At 42.4% G+C, this 22688-nt stretch overlaps 1 protein-coding gene across 11 annotated transcripts in view; it reads left to right on the top strand.

Moving 5' to 3' along the window:
- Positions 1-22688, top strand: part of LOC131679090 (protein sidekick) — a 245334-nt gene that overhangs the window by 113637 nt on the left and 109009 nt on the right. Inside the window, exon 1 of one of the 11 annotated variants that reach the window (XM_058959700.1) lies at positions 18905-18968. The exons of the other annotated variants lie outside the window; for them this stretch is intronic. Coding sequence (XP_058815683.1) covers positions 18905-18968 — 64 coding nt within the window. Of the gene's footprint in view, positions 1-18904; positions 18969-22688 lie in introns of those variants that run through there. 11 annotated transcript variants of the gene reach the window in all.

Below are 22688 nucleotides of genomic sequence, written 5' to 3'. Positions count from 1 at the left end.
AATCGATTGAGCCGTCTCCGAGAAACCGATATGGACATTTTGTTAATATATCCGCACATACACACACATACATACAGACATTTTTCGATATCGACGAACTGAGACGAATGGTATATGAGACTCGGCCCTCCGGGCCTCGGTTGGAAAGTCGGTTTTTGGAGCAATTGCATAACCTTTCTATAAAGGCAAAAATGACGCTCATATCCACTAGGCAATACGTTCCACGGTAACATGGCCGGGAACTCTTATGATATGAAAGAACTCATTTTCTTTTAGCATCTGAACCATACACCGAAGATTAAGCATCAAATTCACGGTCCGCGCACGATTATCTATGAACACACGCAAATATGCGAATGGGCACACAGTTATTAGATCGAATTTATACACGCAAAGTTACATCCACGCTAGCACACGCGACTTGCAAACACCCACGCTATCGAACACGTTAACGTACAAACGCTCGAATCCTTCGCGATTATACTCGCGATCGCTACCTCTACGGTTAACCATACAAGGAATATCACATTTAGAATCACGGCCCACCGCAATTGGCCTTAAGCAGTGTTTTAGTAGGAGACATTCCCCGTTTCGTCTGCAATTGTAGTAAGTGATTCTGACGGGGAGTCCTTCCGAGAACCTAGCTCCCACGGCTTCAATAGTAAACACCAAACTTACTAAAATCTTTAAATTAATTCTCACGTGTACATTATATAACAGAATTCCAATTTTAAATTTAAATTTTGGAACCACCCTATCAATCATATCATCCGAAGACAAACCTCACTCTCTCATTTTCAATATACTTAAGGCAGTATTATACTATTCACGCAAGAGTACGGATGTAACTCGTTATTAGTCCGAAATCCGATAATTAACCGTTTACAAAACTGTAGACAGGATCGATTTTGTTTTCGGGATCGCGACTTGAATATTGAGATGCGTGAATAAGTTGATCACTGGAACGAAAAGTAATTTCGGAATTGGTGCCTTTCGGTGTGATGAACGAAGCCGATAAGGCGTTGGAGAAAATATCTAAAAGCGTTGCTGAAAGCGTGGTTGGTGTGACGGGCAGCCAAGAAGAGGCTGGAGGCAGTGGATTGAGCCAGGAAAGTTACCCAACAGGTGTAGATAAAGATACCGATTCCGATAGTGACAGTTTTAGTTCCCCAGTCGATACACGTGAACATTTCGAAGATCTTTTGTTGAAAGACCCGCGCTATAAAAACAAAATGCGATGAAGGCGCTGATTCGTGAAGTGACGGATATGGCGCAGGGAAATGCCCAGCGTCGTTTCGATGTCCGAGATGTGAAGGATCTCGTTGTTCCGTTTGATCCAGATGTACCGATTACACCTACGGCTCAGCAGTGGATTGATTCCATTGAGAAGGCGGCAACTCTCTACCGGGGTGACGCAGAATGGAAGTTGCAGTGTGGAATTCTAAACCTTCATGGCGCGGCCAAGCTGTGGTTCAGTGGCGTTGCGGTGAACACGTGGGACGAATTCAAAGTTGCACTCGTTCGGGATTTCCCAACGTCTGTCGACGTCGTTAGTATCCATCAGGCCATGATGAACCGAAAGAAGACGCCGCATGAGAGTCTTGAGACCTATTACTACAGTCAGGTAGCCATGGGTAGAAAGGGGAAGTTGCCGAATGAGGCCACCATCAAATACATTGTGCTGGGTCTAGAAGGGAAATTCGGTAGTATTGCTCAAGCGAGCACTTTACCGGAGCTGCTCAAACAATTGAAATGGTTGGCTGAAGTAAGAGAACTGAAACCAACCGATAGTGTGCGTGCCTCTAGTTCGAAGCCAGTGAAAGCTCCGGGAGCTTTGAACACCAATATCAAGTTCTATAGCTGTAATGGTGAAGGTCACGTTGCCGCCAACTGCAGTGTGAAGAGTCCCCAAAAATCTCACGCAAACTTTGAGTGCTATCGATGTAACCAGAGGGGCCATATAGCAAAAAACTGCAATAAAAGTGGTGTGAAACAAGTCCCTCGACCAATGCAAGAAATTCGTCAGTCGAGTAATTTCGTGAAATCGGTGATCATTGGCGGGCACGAAATCGATGCACTATATGATTGTGGATCGGCAGTAACCACTATCAAGGAAAGCTGCGCTAGTGTATTGAACAGCATCGAGCCATGTGATATCGCACTAGTGGGTTTTGTTGGCAATAAGGTACACGTTCGACAGAAGAGTGTGGAAGTGATCCAGCTGGACGGGATCGAAATGGAAACCGAAGTGTGTGTGGTCCCCAATCGAGTTCAAGCCAATTCGATGATCGTCGGGAGAGATGTTCTCGATCGAGAGGATATTAGATTTGTGAAGGAAAGGGGTAGAGTGCGGATCGAGAAGATTGCAGAGCAGCGAAGCGACGATCGACAAGGCCAACTCTTACTGAGAGGGGCGCAGGGTGACGTGTGCAGTATCCAGGCTTCGAGCCGATAGTCGCCGAAGAGATCAACGTGGAAGGAGCTGATGCAGAGCGGGAGAAAATACTGGAGCTGATAAAGTGTTATCGACATTGTTTCGCAAAAAACTATAGTGAAATGGGTACCGCCAAGGGATGTGAGATGGTGATAGACGTTATCGGAGCCGAAAAACCGATACATACAAAGCAGTATCCAATGGAGTATTCGCGAGAAAAAGTGGTGGAGAGTACTGTAAATGACTTGTTGTCCGCGAATATTATCCAGCCATCTAGTTCTCCGTACAATAGTCCGACAGTGTTAGTGCGTAAGAAAAATGGTGATTGGCGCATGGTCGTCGATTATCGGGCTGTGAATGCTAGAACAGTGAAGGATTCATGGCCGATGCCAATTATCGAAGATTGCCTAAATCGATTAGTTGGCGGCCGACTATTCACGGCTGTAGATTTGTTCCGTGGCTACCATCAAATCCCCGATAGCGGAAAATAGTCGAAAGTTTACTGCGTTCTCGACGCCGTACGGACACTTTGAGTACGTCAAAATGCCTTTTGGGCTTAGTAATGGTAGTGCAGTGTTTCAAAGAATGATCAACACGGTCATTGCTCCCCTCCGTTCGATTGGACTGGTAGTGTATCTCGATGACGCTATTTTCGGTGGGCAAGATGTGGACGATATGTTGAACAAATTCGAAGCCCTGTTAAAGCGTTTGAGTGAATTTGGACTAACAGTGAACCTAGAAAAAACTCAGTTCTTGAAAACGAAACTCGATTTTCTGGGACACGAGGTCAATGAAGGTGAAATACGACCGGGAAAAGACAAAGTTCGGGCGATCAGTGAATTTCCAAAACCAGTGACCGTACGCAATATCCGTGAGTTCTTGGGCCTTGCCAATTACTTTCGGAGGTTCGTGAAGGAGTTTAGCATAGTTGCCGAACCGTTAACGCGGTTGACGAAGAAAGATGAACCGTTCATGTGGGAAGAAGAACAAGAACTTGCCTTCAGAGCATTGAAAGAAGCTTTAGTGAACCAACCAGTACTGGTGATGTACGATCCGGGGAGAAACATTGAAGTGCACACAGACGCTTGTTCGCATGGATTGTCTGGAATACTGTTGCAGTGTATGGAGGACGGTTTGCATCCTATAAGATATTTCAGCCGAAAAACGTCACCGATTGAAAGCCAGAAGTATAGTTACGAACTGGAAGCATTAGCGGTAGTAGAGTCAGTGGAAAGGTACCGAAAATACCTTTTGGGAAGACGCTTTATAGTAGTGACCGATTGCGAAGCGGTGAAGAAAACGATGGCCAAGAAGGTGATGTTACCGGTAGTGGGCAAGTGGTTGCTGAAGCTCCAAGAATACGATTTTGAGTTAGTGCACAGAAAGGGTGAGAAGATGAAACACGCAGACTGTTTAAGCCGTAATCCAGTGTTCGAACCAGAGTCGGATGAGCCGGAACCGGTCATGGCCCACGTGATGGAAGTGAGCATTAAAGAAGACGAATGGCTGAAGCTGGTGCAGAGAGAAGACGAAAAGTTGTTCGAGATCATGAAAATCTTGTCGAAATCCCCAGTCGACAACCGAGAAAAGCAGATTCATAAGGAGTACGCTCTGAAGGACGAGGGCGTGATGAAAAAGTGCAAGGATGGATTGAAGTGGGTAGTACCTACAAGGGCACGTTGGCGGATTGCCTGCAATTACCACGACGATCTGGGGTACAAAGGAGTGGAGAAAGTACTGGAGGCGATGAGGAAGTGCTTTTGGTTCCGCAGAATGAGAAGCTACCTGAAGCGCTACATTGGATCGTGCGTGCACTGTGCCTATGTCAAAGCGAAAGGTGGAGCGAAGGAAGGCGAATTGCACCCGATAGCCAAGATTGCGGTGCCGTTCGATACAATCCACCTGGACCATCTCGGCCCGTTCATTCGTTCATCGTCATTGAACGAATATATCATTGTGCTGGTTGACGGTTTTACAAAATACGTCGTAGTGAAGGCAGTTCGCAACACGAAGACAATTCCAGTGATCCAGATGCTGAACGAAGTGTTTGCGATTTTTGGGATGGCGAGACGCATAATCACCGACCGTGGGACAGCATACACTTCCAGAGAATTTGAAACCTTCTGCGCTGATGCAGGAATATCGCACGTCAAGGTCGCCGTTGGAACCCCACGTGCAAATGGACAGGTTGAACGCGAGAATCGAAGTATACTCGATGCAGTACGCTGCATGGTGAAGGACGACGATAAATCCTGGGACAAGCATCTCCGGATGGTTCAGTGGGGATTGAACACCATGGTCAACGACACGACTAAGGTCTCCCCGCACACGTTGCTGTTTAACTATAATCCACGGGACATTATGCAGAATCAACTGTTGATGATGTTCAACGCCGAGGTCCCAGCTACTGATGCAGAAACGTTGAAACGTGCCGTGAGTTCCAGAATTGAAAAGGAGCAACAGAAGCAGAAACATTACTTCGACAAGGCGCGACGTCCAGCTAGGAAGTACTTCGAAAGTGAACTCGTGCTCGTGGAAAAGGATCCACAAACTACTGGATTCAGCAAGAAGTTGGAGCCGAGATACAAAGGGCCGTACCTAATCCAGAAGGCCCTGGGAAATGACCGATACCTAATTGTGGATGCGCCAGGAGTACAGTTGAAGCAGAAGAAGACGTCAACTATCTTTGCGTCTGATCGGATGAAGCCCTGGTCCGTCAACGCATTGGTGGAAGACAGTGAAGAAGAAATTTTGAGTTCCGATGACTCGGAAGACTGAGTAAAAGATCGCCGGGCGGGATTTAACCTGTGGTGTCCGTTATAACAGAATTCCAATTTTAAATTTAAATTTTGGAACCACCCTATCAATCATATCATCCGAAGACAAACCTCACTCTCTCATTTTCAATATACTTAAGGCAGTCTTATACTATTCACGCAAGAGTACAGATGTAACTAGTTATTAGTCCGAAATCCGATAATTAACCGTTTACAATTGCATGTGTTCAAACTCAGATTAGCTTTATCTATGTGAAATAAGGGCCTTTGCTGTCGATTCTGAAATCCGCTGCTGTTATGTACATAATGAAATACCAAACATTATTAACATTGTTTTCGTATATGTATCAAATATGATTAGAATATATGAGAAGGTAATATAGATTCTATGTTTCCAGGGTTTTGAAGATCGTCAGATCAAGTGGCGCGCTTGCCATCCTTGCTCCTAACATTACGAAAATCTATTCTTAGAGATTTAAAAAAAAACAAATTTGAAAAAAAAGAATAAAAAATAACTCTGACCACAAAGTTTACTAGTTCCAAGAATCTTCCCTGCGGTATACCTCTGAACGATCGGTTCATCACAAGTAACCGAAAACATTTATAGAGACATTGACTCTATAAATGTTTACTTCCTCTATTGGTGGATACGCAGACAGTCTCATATCGTATCAATTCGACTGAACGCGAAACATAAACAACAAAATGCTCACTGTCACAGTGTATATTTTCAATAAACTGATTTGTATAATTTCTTTACTACGTTTTATGTTCTTTTCCCCTTTACACACTATACGCTACATTCTGTTACGTGAAAATATTTGGAGAACATTGTTTTATTTATCGCTGGAAGTCGTACACCGCCCAACATAAACGCAGTTGCATTGGGAGCGAATCGTCTTTCTGAGCGTGTCTGGTTTACGCGCATGCAGCAACCGATTCGAAGATTTTGAAGCTACAGTTGGACTTCTTTTTGCGCTAACAACATTATAAATTGTCGTTTTTGTATTTGCAGTAGTGCTATACCAGCTAAAGTTGAAGTTGTAGGCTTGAACGACAAAAAAAACGAACTGTCAATTCATGAGCACAATGCCAAAATCGATCAAAGGTCCGATCTTAATGATGTTAAACTAATGGTCAAAATAAAATTTAAAAATTTTAATTTGATATGTTTGTTGACAAATTATTGGTGAAAACTTGGATCCAACTGTAAACGTGTACCTTAGACACTAAACTTTGCACCAAGAATACCAGTTGCATTGGCTCCCCATACACAATGAAACGAGCCGTTCTGTGTGGAATTCATTGGTATGTATAATTGTTAAAAGTAGACAGTGAAATTTCCAGGACGAGTGAACGATCGCACAACACGACGGTTGGGATGCTGAGTTAGCTTGAGAGGCGACGAAACCAGAAACAGGCTGACTCAGAGTCATCACTCGTCGTTCGTGTAACTTTACCTCACTGACTGCGTGGCGTTGGCAGGGGGAGACGTTTGATATTTATCTTTTCGGGCGGTAATCGAAATGGATGAATTAGTAGCAGTTGCGCCAGTAAGCCCGTATCTTTCTGATAAAATAGTTTGTCGGAATGTGTATGGTCGGTAAAATCGCTTCAAAATAACAAAGCACTTACAAATCGGGACAATTAGGAGTTTTAAGATTACTTTTGATTTTTCAAGAAAAATAATTGCCGAAAATAGCGAAGTTGGTAAGTCGATTGCCTTGTACGCAACTCACGTAACTTTTTTTACCGCGCACAGGTTAGGTTAGGTTTCAAAAATAGGCAAAAGAACCAATGTTAAATTGGTTTCTAATAGTTATTATGTTTGATCGCACAATTCAAAAATTGATTTTGTTTTAGCACTAGAACTGAGATTATATTATTTGCTTAGTCGAGTTTTTATGCGATTGTATTAAGTTAATGATATTCATTATTCATGCCATCAATAATAACCGTAAATTTTATTTTCACCCATTATCCTCGCAACCAACTTACTTTTTCCGCATGTGATAGCATCATTTCTCAAAGCCCCGAAATTCTCGAAAGATGCATTCATTATGATCTGTGATATAATCATTCCTGCCACGGTATTGTGTCTGCCGTGGGCACTGCTGAACTAAGATCGTCGTACCCCATTTGTTTATAAATGTACCACTACTATCGGTTTTTTTAGCAAACTTTGCAAATAAATTCTACTGCGTCGGTCGGAGGTTACCCACTACTAGCGTGTTGCTTACACAAACCAGCAGACGGAACAGAATGCCGCTGTTGCGCTCCCAGCCAGTGCTAATAGTCTGTCAGCTATTGCACAGCACTAGCTCTTCGGGCATCCAGTGATAGCTTTATGGCGAAAGAAAAGTTATGTCTTTGTAGCAAGTTTGTTATTAATATTTGAGAAGGCATTTCGAGTGGCTCGCTGTTGCATACAGAGTAATACAGCAACCAGAGCGGGCCGAACCAGAAGCCTCCGATAAACTGCTGATGACGGGATCGCTTCAGCGGAGGACTTCTTCGTACGGAGGAAGCATATTTGCGGCTTCCACTTAATGATATGTGAATTATTTATGAAACATTTCCCAGATGACTGCCGGCATTCCGAACGTTCAAACGAAGTATCTTACTAACGAAGGGTGTATGAAAATAAATCTGCCGGCGTTCAGAGGAAGGGTCAAAGTTTCATAATTGCCTAGATAGTTTGCATGGAAAGGTGGCAATTTTTGACGCTGGTTTCAAAACTTCTCCGGCGCAAGAAAAGAGAAGTTTTGGCATAGTCCTGATTTTAATAAGGCTGGCACTAGAAGTTTGCGAATAACATTATCAGATAAGCTGTACCATTAACCTAGTTTTTATTCGCACACTCGTTTTATTCATCTATAAAAACAGTAAGGGGCAACAACCGTAAATTCGTTCTATTTTATTAATTTCACACTTTATTTTTATAAACACCTGAAAACATGTTCTGTTCGATACCATTTACCTGATTCCAATAAGACTTTAACTAGTTGCTTTATAAATATCGTGAAAAAACCACTGAGTGTGACCGATTTAAAGTGTATATAACCCCGTAAACTAGCCTGGAAAAGTTAACGTTGGCACGACAAAATACACGAAAAATTCGCCGCGTGATAGAAAATTGAACGATCGCTATAAGTATAAGCAAAATGCCTCATAGTCGGCTATCCGGAGTTGAAGTCACTTATTTGAACAATCGCATTAATACAACAAATGATAAATTTCTAAAATTCTTGGCATCCGGTTGCCCAGAGCAATTTTTACATGATATCGCTACTGGCACACTTACCAACAAATCGCCCCTTCCCGTGATACATGTGGAGATGCAGAGAATTTCTCGGTCTCTAGCAGCGACATGTATCGGACTAACATTCCTTCCTTCCCCAGAAGATCTGCAGGGATCAATATAGATTGCACAATGTGGCTCACCGTGTTATTCCCAAGCATGTTGTCGAATTTCAAACTCCGATCACAATGGCGACGTTGCGAGCCCGAACCGGATGAAGATGCTTCCTGAAACAGCCGTGACCCAACAGGAGCTGTATCAGTTGAAAGTTCACCTCTCCGTGCTTTCTGTTGACTCACATCGACAGGTTTGGGATGAGCTGGTAGGTCCACCTTTCCTTCATTCCTCCCCGGCTGTATTCTTCACATCTATCGTGACGACAGCGCAGTAACGATCTCATCTTCGCCTCCATTTAGATACCTACATCGCACTCTCGAACACTGGCCGAATTGCATCCATGTCGATGCCTCTTGGCGGAAACCGAACTGCATCTTGGACAGTCCGCGCTCGCCCTCCGTGCGTTTCGTCAGCCCGTTAAGTATGATTCTTTCCAGGAGTGTTCCGAGTGTATTCAGCAAACATATACGAGGCCTTATCGCCCGGGAGTTTCCCTGGCATTGGTTGCAACACCAGCGTCTGTTTCTTCCACATTTCGGGGAAGTTGCCTTCGTCTAGACTAGACACTTCTGCAACACCATCTTGAACACGCCCGGGTAACATTCAAGGATCACAACTTTCAGCATCATGTGTGGTATTCCATCAGGAACGAGTACTTCCTTTGATTTCAGTCGCTTCGATGCTTCTGCAAGCTTATCGTTACTCATCTGCTGATCGTCCGTTTATGCTCCTTATTCTTCGCCGTACAGGTGTTCAGTTTACCCGAGCACATTTTGGCTGGCGTCGTCGGGCCCTTCATTTTCGCCATCACGACTCGATATGCGTCGCCCCAGGGATTGGCGTCTACTTCTTGGCACAGCTTCTTGTGGCAATCTGACTTGCTAAGCCTTATCTCCCGTTTTAAAGCGGCCCTTGCTTCCCGAAACGGTGCCTTACGCTCTTCTCTATCTGTCTCCGACATTGCTCTTTGAGCCCGACTTCTGGCTCTGAGACAAGTAGGGACAAGTAGTGTACTAAGCGTCTCGTTCCACCAGTAAGCTGGACGCCGTTTATTTTGCGTGGTAGCAGTTTTCGCGGCATTGTAGCGTCACAAGCCGCCACAATCCTTCTTGTTAGATCAACCGTATCCATATTCTCGGTCACGCCGTCCAACCGAGATGCCTCGACGAAGAGGTCTTTGTTGAAAGTTTTTGTCTTCCACTTACCCTCGCCGGTCATCTTTCTCCGTGCTGCAACAGTGGTTCCGTTGGCCAATACAGTAGCTAATTGCCTGGTGTTCGTTATGCGCACTTCTCGCATACTCTCCAATCTATATTGTCCGTCAGTGCGACATCGGTGATAGACTCCTGTCTCTTCGAAATGTGTTAACGGAACCTTCATTGCACAATCGTACGTTCAACTTCGCTAGAGCTTCCTGCAGGATATACCATCTTGGGTTCGTTACTTTACTGCTCCATGACACAGTCCAGATGTTGAAGTGTCCACCAATGATAACCGGTTTTCGGCCGGCCAGCTCCTGAACCCACTTTTTTCATATCTTTATTAAGATTTGACTTCCTTGGGATGCTTCCGTAGTGCCTACTTCATAATTGCCCAGTATTTTTCGATGGGTTGGTTCATGTCTAGTTCGATGGGGTAGGGGTTCATGTCTAGTTACGAAAGTGACCCCTTTGTACAACTCCAGAAAAACATTTGAATAGTGGCCCGCAGCTAGATCCAGCCAGAAGATGGTAAGACCCTCGTGTTGCTTCAAAATAGAAAGCAGACGCTTCTGTAGACACTTCTTGAGGTACATCTCCCCGTTTACGGTGCCGGTAGTCACGAACGGCGAACTCCGTTTGCCACATAAGCAAATCGCTTGATAAATCTTGTATTTATTGGAAAACTTTGAAAGATACTGCTTCCTTACTTCCCCCGGAACATCAAATTTATGCTGGGCAGTGAAGAACAGTAGCCCCGGAAGCTGCCAGAAGTCCGCCTTGACGTATAAGGCTTCGTTAGCATCTGGGTGTACAGTTTCCGGGCCCGTGACGTTCCCACCATATTTTGCCGTTCGTCACGATTTGGAGACTTCTGCACTGTACGTATGCGCTCCCTTCCGGTATTTAGCTCTCTGAACTAAAGACTTGGACAGATTCAACTTTTTGGCTGCATCCCTGGCCGAAGCATTGGGATTGCGTTTAAACTCTTTCACTACATGATTGTGATACTGATCACTAATAGAACATCCATTCTGACCGCATTTCTCCTTCCGTTCGATGCTCAGAGTTTGGTAGTAACGTTTAATCACACGATTCACCGTTGACTGCACGTTTCGAGTTGTTTTTCGATGTCCCAATGTGAGAATTGAGAATTTTCCAGGTGCTTGTAAAAAATCAATTCGCGACGTTGCTTTTCCTATTTTCGAAAAACTGACAGCGATAAAAATACTGTGTAAACAATACACTCTAAACTAATTCTACCCAACTTGTCAAGAGAAAATATTCAATGGATTATTTTCTACAGCGTTTTTTTTGTTCGTGATGTAATTTGATGTGGTACCCCCTTTAGTGAAACTGTGAAAGGCTTACATTGTTATAATTTTGCAATTATTCGATTAATTTTGAAAAGATGGATTTTAATATTTCGAGTTCAACTCGTCAGTAACTGACACCAACTTTCTGCCAGTAAGACAATACATTCAAACAACAGCTCACACAACATAGGTTAACGCCTAAGCCAACTGGCTGGCACCGAGTGATGTCTCGGTTAGTCAAGCATAGAAGCTCTTGGTCGCTGACGAGTATAGGGGTATGAGAGCCAAACGGCTGCGAGTATGCAACTTTAATGTTTTCCCTTAACTTAACTTTGGAAAGTTGGATTTTATTGTTTGGTGTTCCACTCGTGAGTAACTGACACCTACTTGCTGCCAGTTAGACGATATATCCAAACTAACACCGAATTGGCACCAGTTTGACACTAAATCCAAACAGTTCACAACGCGTGTGAACGCCTGAAGTATAATTTCATTTATTCATCAGTCGATAAACACACACTTCACTTGAGTATCGTTAACAATATATTTTCTGAACTATAAGAGCATTCTAATAAATGTCAGAATCTTCAAAAGAACACAGAAAATTAAAGGATTTTGTTCTATTAACGACCACAGTGATATTAAAATGCAACATTTTTCGCGAGCGAATTAATATTAATCAATCAAAAATCTACATACTCTTCAGTTTTTAAATAAGTCAATCATTCGTTAGCAGCATGGGCGAGAATGCTGCAACACCGCACGATGGCGAACGAGGCGCGATATAAACAGGCACGGAACAGAACTCGGTTTTCCGGACCAAAAAGCGCCAGCAGGAAGACCGAGATCGCGAAGCGATGGAGCAGCTGTACCGCGCTAAAGACACACGGAAATTCTACGAGAAGTTGAACCGCTCGCGCAGGGGCCACGTACCACAGGCCGACATGTGCAGAGATACAAACGGGAATCTTCTCACGGACCAGTGTGAGGTGATCCAGAGGTGGCGGCAGCACTACGAAGAACACCTGAACGGCGATGCAGCAGACGACGAGGATGGCACGGTAACGCACCTGGGAGCACGCGCGGAAGACATTACCCTACCGGCTCCGGATCTCCAAGAAATCCAGGAGGAGATTAGCCGGCTCAAAAATAATAAAGCCGCTGGGGTTGACCAAATACCAAGCGAGCTACTAAAACACGGTGGCGAGCCACTGGCTAAAGCGCTGCACTGGGTGATTACCAAGATTTGGGAGGAGGAGATTTTACCGGAGGAGTGGATGGAAGGTGTCGTGTGTCCTATCTACAAAAAGGGCGACAAGCTGGATTGCTGTAATTACCGAGCAATCACCCTGCTGAACGCCGCCTACAAGGTACTCTCCCAAATACTATGCCGTCGACTATCACCAATTGCAAGAGAGTTCGTGGGGCAGTACCAGGCGGGTTTCATGAGCGAACGATCTACCACGGACCAGGTGTTCGCTCTTCGTCAAGTACTGCAGAAATGCCGCGAGTACAATGTGCCCACACATCATTTGTTCATCGACTTCAAAGCCGCATACGACACTATCGATCGAGATCAGCTATGGCAGATTATGCACGAGTACGGATTCCCGGACAAACTGACGCGATTAGTGAAGGCGACGATGGATCGGGTGATGTGCGTAGTACGTGTCTCAGGGACGCTCTCGAGTCCCTTCGAATCACGCAGAGGGTTACGGCAAGGTGATGGTCTCTCGTGTCTGTTATTCAACATCGCGCTGGAAGGTGTAATAAGAAGAGCAGGGATCGACACGAGTGGTACGATTTTCACAAAGTCCGTTCAGCTACTTGGCTTCGCCGATGACGTTGATATTATTGCACGAAATTTTGAGAAGATGGAGGAAGCCTACATCAGACTGAAAAGAGAAGCCAAGCGCGTCGGACTTGCCATCAACACGTCGAAGACAAAGTACATGATAGAAAGAGGTTCACGAGAAGAAAATGAGAACCGCCCGCTTCGAGTTTGCATCGGTGGCGACGAAATCGAGGTGGTTGAAGAGTTCGTGTACTTGGGCTCACTGGTGACCGCCGACAATGATACCAGCAGAGAGATTCGTAGACGCATCGTGGCAGGAAATCGTGCTTACTTTGGCCTCCGCAAGACACTTCGGTCGAACAGAGTTCGCCGTCGTACGAAGTTGACCATCTACAAGATGCTGATTAGACCGGTAGTTCTCTACGGGCACGAGACCTGGACCATGCTCGTGGAGGACCAACGCGCACTTGGTGTCTTCGAACGGAAAGTGCTGCGTACCATCTACGGTGGAGTGCAGATGGAAGACGGCACATGGAGACGGCGAATGAACCATGAGTTGCATCAGCTGTTGGGGGAGCCGCCCATCTGTCATACCGCGAAAATCGGACGACTACGGTGGGCCGGGCACGTAGCCAGAATGTCGGACAATAGCCCGGTGAAAACGGTTCTCAATTGCAATCCGACCGGTACAAGAAGACGTGGCGCGCAGCGAGCACGATGGATCGACCAGGTGGAAGACGATTTGCGGACCCTTCGCAGACTGCGTGGCTGGCGACGCGCGGCCATGGACCGAGTGGAATGGAGGAATCTTTTGTATACGGCACAGGCCACTTCGGCCTTAATCTGTTAATAAATAAAAAATCATTCGTTAGCGGATTACAGTGCACGTGCGTGAAAATAGCTTCTATTTTAATATCGCCGTGGTCGTGAGTCGTACACAACCCTTTGTATTATTTTTTTAAAAATCCTAAAAGAATCCGTCTTATTGTTGAATCTTTTAAATGCGTGTATTTTGTACTTACTTTGAATTTCGCGTAAATGCCTCTATTTATGGACCCTTTTTTTGTTGGCCCAACGATTATTTTCTTTGTGCTGATTCTGTACTTGCGGGTTTATTATAAACCCTGTCCGCCCTCATGAACTGACCATACCTATTTTCGGTCTAGCTGACGGGCATCGGAGGTTGATAATATACGCCTCCCCGAAATGAAGTTATTACTGCCGTTCTCCACCCAGCTACCTAAAGGTACCCTTTTTTCGTCAGTCGATTTGATTGAAAAGCTGCTTTATGCTGGCTTATGAAAAGTTTCAAAAGAAGCGAGATTAAACATTGGTCAAAGCTGTACGGACGGTGCATGCAGTGGTACATTAACCTTTTTGGAAAACGATGCTGGCTGTGAGGGGGTGGTTATACCGTATTTCTCCCCCCAATACAGCCAACAGTGATGCTGTATAGAGCATGTTGCAACCGGCAGGTATTGCTTTTACTTCTTCGCGATGGCTTATATGCTGTTGTGGTGTACTGCCACGGGCAATTGATCGAAAGCTCCGTCCGTCTTTCACCATCTCTATATCTTTGCTGCACAGCATCCATACAAATCGTTTCGTATTTAGGTGCATACTGACTTGCCATTCATGTGAAAAACGACTTCCCTTTTCCTACTGCAGCATTGTGTGCAGCTCGTACACAGAAAGGTGTGCTGGAAATTTAATTTTCTTTCTCGCTGAAAGGACATTCTTTGATCCGGCCTTTCGAGAAGAATGATGTTCGATATTAGTTCGGATTGAGAAATTTATATCGAAATGAATAAGGGGGTCAGATTGATGTTTTTATTGTCTGTTATATTAGTAGAATTCTAGAACTTGTTGGAAAAGGTTTATAGTGTGTCTATGCGACGGTTTATGTAATTTTCACAACAAATTATCATTATCATCAACATGGTGACCATCTAAGTATCCTCAACTGTCGCGCCCATGACATCAAACTGCCAAGCCTGAAACAGCGTATAAATAGTCTATTCTTCATATACAATAGAAGCGACGAAATGATTATTACTATTATGAGACGTCGCGACGGCGTGTTGTCATGGCAAGCATAATATGATGTTCATGCTGGGACTGCAGGCAACCAGCACTCGTCCGCAAGCTGTTATATTGGCTGGTAATGACTTTGGTCCGTTCCAGCGACATGCTTTGACCCTTCCCATTATCAGGCTGTGTTTTTTAGGTTGGAGTAAATTCGATGACACCAAATAGAAGGAAATACTTGATTACTAAACAGAGTAATACTACATTCACACTATGAGTTAAAACGTGTTTAACGCAATCTTGATGACATTTTTTCTGTTGTTAATTATTATAACATGTTTTAACTCTAGTATGAACACAGTATAAATCAAAAACAAAACTATTTTTCCAACTAAACTATAGACAAACGTCTATAGCTTATAAACACCCAAATGCAAATGAGTCTGCACAAAAGGCTTGTCTAAATCCACTGCGTTGAACAAAAACACCCCACCAGTAGGTACAAAGATCCGCACTGATGCAACATTCCGTTCTTGGTTTTCACGTTCCCCCCTTTTGTTCATCAACCTGGCTGAAAGGTACCGCCAGCATACACCGACCAAACTGCGAAGGAAATTCTATCCCACTTGATCCCTTCAAATTCACCGACTGTGGCTGACCACCCAAGTCGAAACCGAATGCAGCGCTCGAAACGGGGGCATTACCAGCCGGCAGTAGTACATATACGCATCGCATCTCCGGAAAAACAGAAGAGGATGGCGCGCTGCCTGGTCTTAGTTGAACATAAATCTTGCTTCGGTAGGCGAGCGCCGATTTTTTTGTGTGGTATACTAGTTTTTTTTGTTATTTTTTGTGTCTGACGAAATGGGTTTGTTTGATATTAAGTTTCCTCAGAATAAGCTTGAAAGATGTAAAAGAACGGAAAAGTTTTTTTTCTCTTCTATTCCCAAACTGATTCAATTCCAATTAAAAATAGTTATTTGAATTGCTTTTCTTCAAAGACTGCACTTTTCCCTTGCCTGCTATAACATGCTCTCGATGCTCGCAAAGCTAAGGTAAAACCACAATCGACATTTCTCGAGGTATTTAGTTTTCTTTTTACTATTCTCGATGCTCACCTGCAGACTGAAAGTTGGACAGTAACAGCTTGTGCTCTGCATCTGCCGGTTTTATCATTGCATGTGCTGTAGGCTATGCGGGCTTGACATTTGCTACGTAATTATCGAAGAAAAGTGATGTTTTTACTTCATTTTGCGACTAGTTTAGGTTTATTTAGATTCTCTTCTCAAAGTTGTAATCCAACTAATTCTAAGTTAGTAGAGATTTGCTCTATTCAACTAAATTCTAAAATAATAAATTCATTTTTTTTTCTCGTTTCAGGTAAATTCATGGTGAAAAAATTTACAGTAGTTCCATGCATCGTAAGTTTTCATAGTGATGAAGAGTTTCTCAAAAAATAGCATAATTCTGATGACAGTTCTTCTGTGCTTAAATTGGAAGCAGTCAACAGCATTGTATAGCAGAATCATCCAAGGTAACATAGAAGATTGAGTAATTGAGTTATTCAGTAAATTAGTTATGTGGATGCGTTTCGAGTTCCTTTCATTAGAATCCGACACTAACTTAACGACAGAACTATCAGGAATCAGAATATATTGGCTCAAATGGCACGTTCCCCGTACATAGTCGGGGATTTGTGCCTTGCCGTGTGTTTTCATCATTTCCTGAGCGGAAGGAAAGGACAAGGAGGTGTGGGGAAGTAAACTTGGAAGGGTGGGAAAAATAACAGTACAAAACAAAAAATAAACAACAGGTAAGTTAAACTCACAAGTAGTTCAACTTGCCTGCGAATAAGCCTAAAGCTCTTTACCACATTGGATAAGAAACTTTAGTATGTCTCTGAGTTTCAGTCGACCAAACATGGTTTCGTCTATATAAGGACGGCTGAAGACTCGTAATCGCAATTGCGCTAGCGCTGGGCAGTTGCATATCAGATGATATGAGGTTCCGTAGTCGGATTCACAAGGATCACATGAAAAAGACTCAGCGCACTGAATAGTTGCCATGTGATAATTGAGTTTGCAGTGGCCGGTTAAAGCCCTGGTCAGCATGCCGCAGTGGAGCTTCGAAAAATGTAAGAGATTTTTCGAAACCACTGGGCATGGTTGTTCTAGAAACGCCTTTGTTTGGCGACACGTTTGTAGATTTCTCCAATAATTGCGGTGCTCGGACGAAGCCCAGGACCGTATTTTTTCCCTTATCCAACTTGTCGAAATTGGCAGCGCGGGCTCAGGACCAACGAAGTCAATCGCTGAACCTGCCCTGGCCAATTCGTCAGCCCATTCATTTCCAGTAATACCGCAATGTCCGGGCACCCAGACAAGGTAGATAGTGTTGACAATGCTTAGTTCTTCGATTTGGGTTCGGCACGCGATCACTAGCTTGGACCGGGATTTGTCTGAGCTAAGGGCCTTGATTGCAGCCTGACTATCGGAGCAGAAGTTTATAACTCTGCCGGACAAACTCAGTTGAAGGGCCGATTGCACCCCGCACATAATCGCAAAGATTTCTGCTTGGAATACAGTACAGTATCTACCTAGTGAGTGAGATTGTTCCAGTCTCATTTCACGACAGTAGACACCAGCACCAGCACGTCCCTCCATCAGAGAACCGTCAGTGTAACAAACCACTTGCGTTTGTTGTTGTCTTTCCATAAAGCCAGACAACCACTCCTCTCGAGAGGGAATCTTAACATGGAATGTCCTGTAAGGAAAACTACAAGTGAGTGTAATATCGCTGGGAGCAAGAATATCTTCACCCCATGTAACCATTTGTGACCACAATCGTGTATGACTGGTAGCAAGATCAACATGATTACTGTTCCAAAGCCCAGTAACCTGCAGTCTGTATGCACATGATAGTGCTTCTTGTTTTAAGTGTATGTGTAATGGTTTGATATTTAGAAGTGCCTCAAGAGCAGCAGTCGGAGTCGTGGTGAAAGCACCAGTCAACGCCATGAGCGCCATTCTTTGCAGATGGTTTAGCTTTGACTGGACTGTCACCACCTCTCCCCTCTGCCACCACACAAGGCATCCGTATGACAGTATTGGACGTACAATTGTCGTGTAAATCCAATAGATGTATTTAGGTTTGAGACCCCAGGTCTTTCCAAAAGTTCGTCTGCACTGCCCGAAGGCCATGCACGCTTTCTTGACTCTGAACTCAATGTGAGCAGACCAATTCAGTTTGGAATCCAATATGACTCCAACGTATTTGACTTGATCTGCACACAGCAGCTCAGAATCAAAGAACTGCAAGGGACGAACCCCGGTTGTTATTCGCTTCTTCGTGAAAAGAACCATTGAAGTTTTGCTTGGGTTAACTGATAGTTTAACTTGTCGACACCACTGTTCGACAGCTCTTAATGCCTGTTGCATCAAGTCAAAGATTGTTCCGATGCAAAATCCAGTAATTAGTATTTGGTAATCGTCAGCAAACCCGTAGGTTGGAAATCCAAGCTCATTGAGTTTCTTCAACAAGCCGTCAGCTACTAAGTTCCATAACAAAGGTGACAGAACGCCGCCCTGAGGACAACCGCAAATACTCAACTTCCGTATCTCAGCCTGTCGCAGTGACGAGCAAAGTATGCGGTTACTAAGCATTGCGTTTATCCAACCTGAGATACATGCAGGTATCCCATGACCGCGCGTCGCTTCCAGAATAGACTGGAAGGACACATTGTCAAAAGCACCCTCAATATCTAGTAATACACCCAAGCTAGATTGCTTGAGCGAGAAGGCTTTCTCAATGTTGTAAAATAATAAATTCATTTTTTTTCTCGTTTCAGGTAAATTCATGGTGAAAAAATTTACAGTAGTTCCATGCATCGTAAGTTTTCATAGTGATGAAGAGTTTCTCAAAAAATAGCATAATTCTGATGACAGTTCTTCTGTGCTTAAATTGGAAGCAGTCAACAGCATTGTATAGCAGAATCATCCAAGGTAACATAGAAGATTGAGTAATTGAGTTATTCAGTAAATTAGTTATGTGGATGCGTTTCGAGTTCCTTTCATTAGAATCCGACACTAACTTAACGACAGAACTAAGCTAGCGCTAGCGGTTTGATGTTAGTTCCAAAAACGAAAACACTATTTGTGTTTCTGAGTAAACATCTAGTCCTTCGTGATGTCCCGCAAGAACTACGCACACAACTAGAGATAGGAAGAACGCAAAAATGAACAAAATAAAATAAATTAATAAAACATGTAAAACGAATAAAAGGAATGAAATGAAACAAATTAATAAAGCCGGTTGTCACGGTAAAGATAGATACGTCTACCTTTATCAGGACACATGATAGTGAACTCGGGTGATTCGTAGTTATTCTGCCTAAGCTCGACCCTCATTATCAGAAGGCAAAAATTAAGCCCGCATGATATTAAGCCTGTTCTAATGACCCTGCCACTTCTAGTTTTCCGATCTGTTTACTTCACATCCTTGCTCTCACTTGAGTACTATGGCTCTAAGTTTTATAACTTTCCCTACCCAGTAATCTCTAGCTAATTGAATGTCGTTAAAACGTAAAAAACAAATTAATAAAATAAAGAAAGCGATTTAATTTTAAAATGAATGAAAGTAGCAAAATGGATATATTGAGTAAAGTTAATAAAATTATAAAATGAACGAAGTGGATAAAATGAATACATTAAATAAATAACACGGTGCTACATAATAAAAAAATCGAATGTACTTTTAAAATGGTTTGTTAAAGATTGTAGAACTCGTCGAATACAACACAAGACCACGTTTGATCCATTTAATATACCCTGAAAATCTTGATTTATAGTAAAAAAATCATTTTTCAGGGTTTACAGCACGAAAAATTTTTCTACGCGGTCATTTTTCAATAGATTTTAAATTCTCTAAGTTTTGAAAGAAGAAGAATTTACCCTTCCAACGGTATGCTATGTTATGTTTTTTTTATTAAAAGTACTATGCGGATTTGGGACAACAATATGAAAACTATTATTATTTTGCGATTTTTTCATTACAAATATTTTCATCAGGAAGCGTCTTTGCTTAAATAGTAATTCAGGGAGAATATTTAATTCCGCATCCAACGATCTACTTATGATTAAAATCGGGTGAAAAACGGCAGAGTTATTAAATTTTTCCCAAATTAGAAACAGAATCTTTTAAAATTAGAAATAGAAACTTTTAAGGGGACAGTTCCATATAAAATTTTCAAAAAATTTGTTTTGCTTGAATACGTAGGAGAATTATGGGAAAAACCAACACTGTGGGTAAAATCGACACCCACAACTTTCCCTAGAAATCAAATTTTTATTCATTTCATGATGACACTTTATTGTTAGTACGATTATGTAGAACATTTGAAGACAAATTGGATTTACGTTAGTATGCCGAATGTCATAAACATAAACAAAACATACGACAACAGCGTTCATACTCGCCTGGATGTTAGATTTTAAGGTTTTAACCGAACAAAAGCTTTTCAAATCACCTTTTTTCAGGATCTATTATTATCGGCCTTTCCTATGATCAACTGGTTGCATTGAAGACGAGTTTGAGAAATTCAATATTTTGTATTGCTTTTAAAAAAAAGTTCGCTGTTGGGGTAAAACCGGCGCTCTTTGGTTAGGGTAAAACCGACACGTTGTTAAGATGGTTGTATTTACTTGCGGATCATTACGAAACCCTGGGGGTTTTTGTGACACTTCAATTACACTATTAGCACACTACAGTAATAGCAGAAATACACAGAAATACTTTTATTGTGTTTATTTCTTATGAGTCTCTTTAAAAATCAAAAATTGGAATTTTGCTTATCAGATCCTACTAAAGCTTTTGCTATTTCTGCTAAAAGCTCATCGAACCGAATTTCTAGTGTTCTCTTGATTTGTCATAGATGATCTTTATCACAGCAAGACAATGATCTTTTGTATACCGGTAGATCGTTGATGATCAGAGTCCCGAAAAATCAAAGTCTGAAAAAGGTAGTTTTACCAAGAAGTGCGTGTCACTTATAAGTGAATGAATCCTATTAGCAGAATGTAAAACGCTTGCAAATTTTCTCTTTCGAAATAAAATGACACTGAAGATTGCAATTATGTTCGCAAGGATTACTTGGAAATAATCATATCAAGAAGTAATCCTATAGCATAAAATACTTTTGTTTATAATACTACGCTTTCGAACTCTCTTTCCCTCACTACATGATGAAACTACAAAAAACCACATGTTTGCATCACAAATATTATTACTCACTAATTTATCACATTTTTAATAAACAGTGGAGGGAAAAAAAATTAAAGGGGGTGTCGATCTTACCCATACGGGGTGTCGGTTTTACCCGCAGTGCCTAGAAGAAGTCACTTTGCTTTCCACTTTTTCTACCAATAATTCTTAATGAAATAAATTCTTTGAAGCGCTGACAAATTGAAGCCTTATTAAGAATTTTCTGAAGAAGAATTCTGCATAGAAATTATAATTTTATTGGTTTTGTGGTAACCCAGAAAAAGTGTTAAACTTAAGGTGTCGGTTTTAACCATAATTCCCCTATATATTGAAACGTTTGTGTGTGAGCTTTGAGCTTGAAATTGGAAAATGAAGGAAGATATAATTATAGCATCTTATAGTGCGAGTTAATTTGGAAAAAAATGATAACTCTGCCATTTTCAACCGATTTTGATGATAAATAGGTCGTTGGATGCGAAATTGAAGGGTGCGCGACGTTTGGCATACATACGTTAGGCATAAGTACGTTAGGCATAATGGACGATAGGCATAATTTACAAAAATATAAAAATAATCGCAAGGCTTTCGTTAGAGATTTCGCTTGTTTTTTCAGGTTACGAAAAAATGACGCTTTGCTATACCATACCTTCGCATAACTCTAGCGAGAGACTCCAAAATGAAAAATATCATGCGAGATATTTAACCCTTACAAGAGTAGAGCTTTTTTCTGAAGAAAATATCCCTTCAGTTTTGATACAAGCAAATTTTTAGCCCTTTAGATGTATTACCAGTACAAATGCATCCAAATATTAAAAAAAAAGCAAAATAATGAACAGACTGTTGTAACGGCATTTAATTGGCAAGGGACTGGAAGGTGAAGTATATTTTTCAATATTAACCTTTACAGTACCAAGTTAAAATTTTTCTGAAAATTTTGTTTAAATGTTGCAATCATTTCGTCAATTTTTGACCGAATTGGATGGAACCGGCTTTAAAAGATCTGGAATTTAGTCCAGTTTCTATATACCGAGTAGCGTTCAAATCCGTGGACCGGTTCCGGAATTAATCCGAATTCCCTTGGGGTATATCCGGCATCCCAGTGGGGTGACGGACGAGTTTTGAAGAAACATCCCATAAATTTAAGTAATTGTGTTTTGAAATGTGCTACATATGACTATTTCCCATTGATCCTTCACAATAGACATGAATTGGACCAATCTTGGCCACCGGAGAACTGTTCCGGGAGAACCTAAAAAAATGTATATATTTTTCTATCATTCCAGCGATTTGGGTTCATAGCTTTATACGAAATGCGAAGTTCTTCCAATCATACGGTTCTACAGCTCCCTCAAGACCATTCCTGCACCGGTTCCGTACGGATGTACATTTGACGCCATTTTGAAAACCAAGATGGCGGCTTCCGGTTACCACAAAACAGTGAAAACCACAATCAATATGGGTGT

Source organism: Topomyia yanbarensis, chromosome 1, assembly GCF_030247195.1.
Source record: "Topomyia yanbarensis strain Yona2022 chromosome 1, ASM3024719v1, whole genome shotgun sequence".
NCBI classification, from domain to species: Eukaryota; Metazoa; Arthropoda; class Insecta; order Diptera; family Culicidae; genus Topomyia; species Topomyia yanbarensis.
Note: the sequence above shows the minus strand (reverse complement) of the source record. Positions and strands in the feature narration are given on the sequence as shown.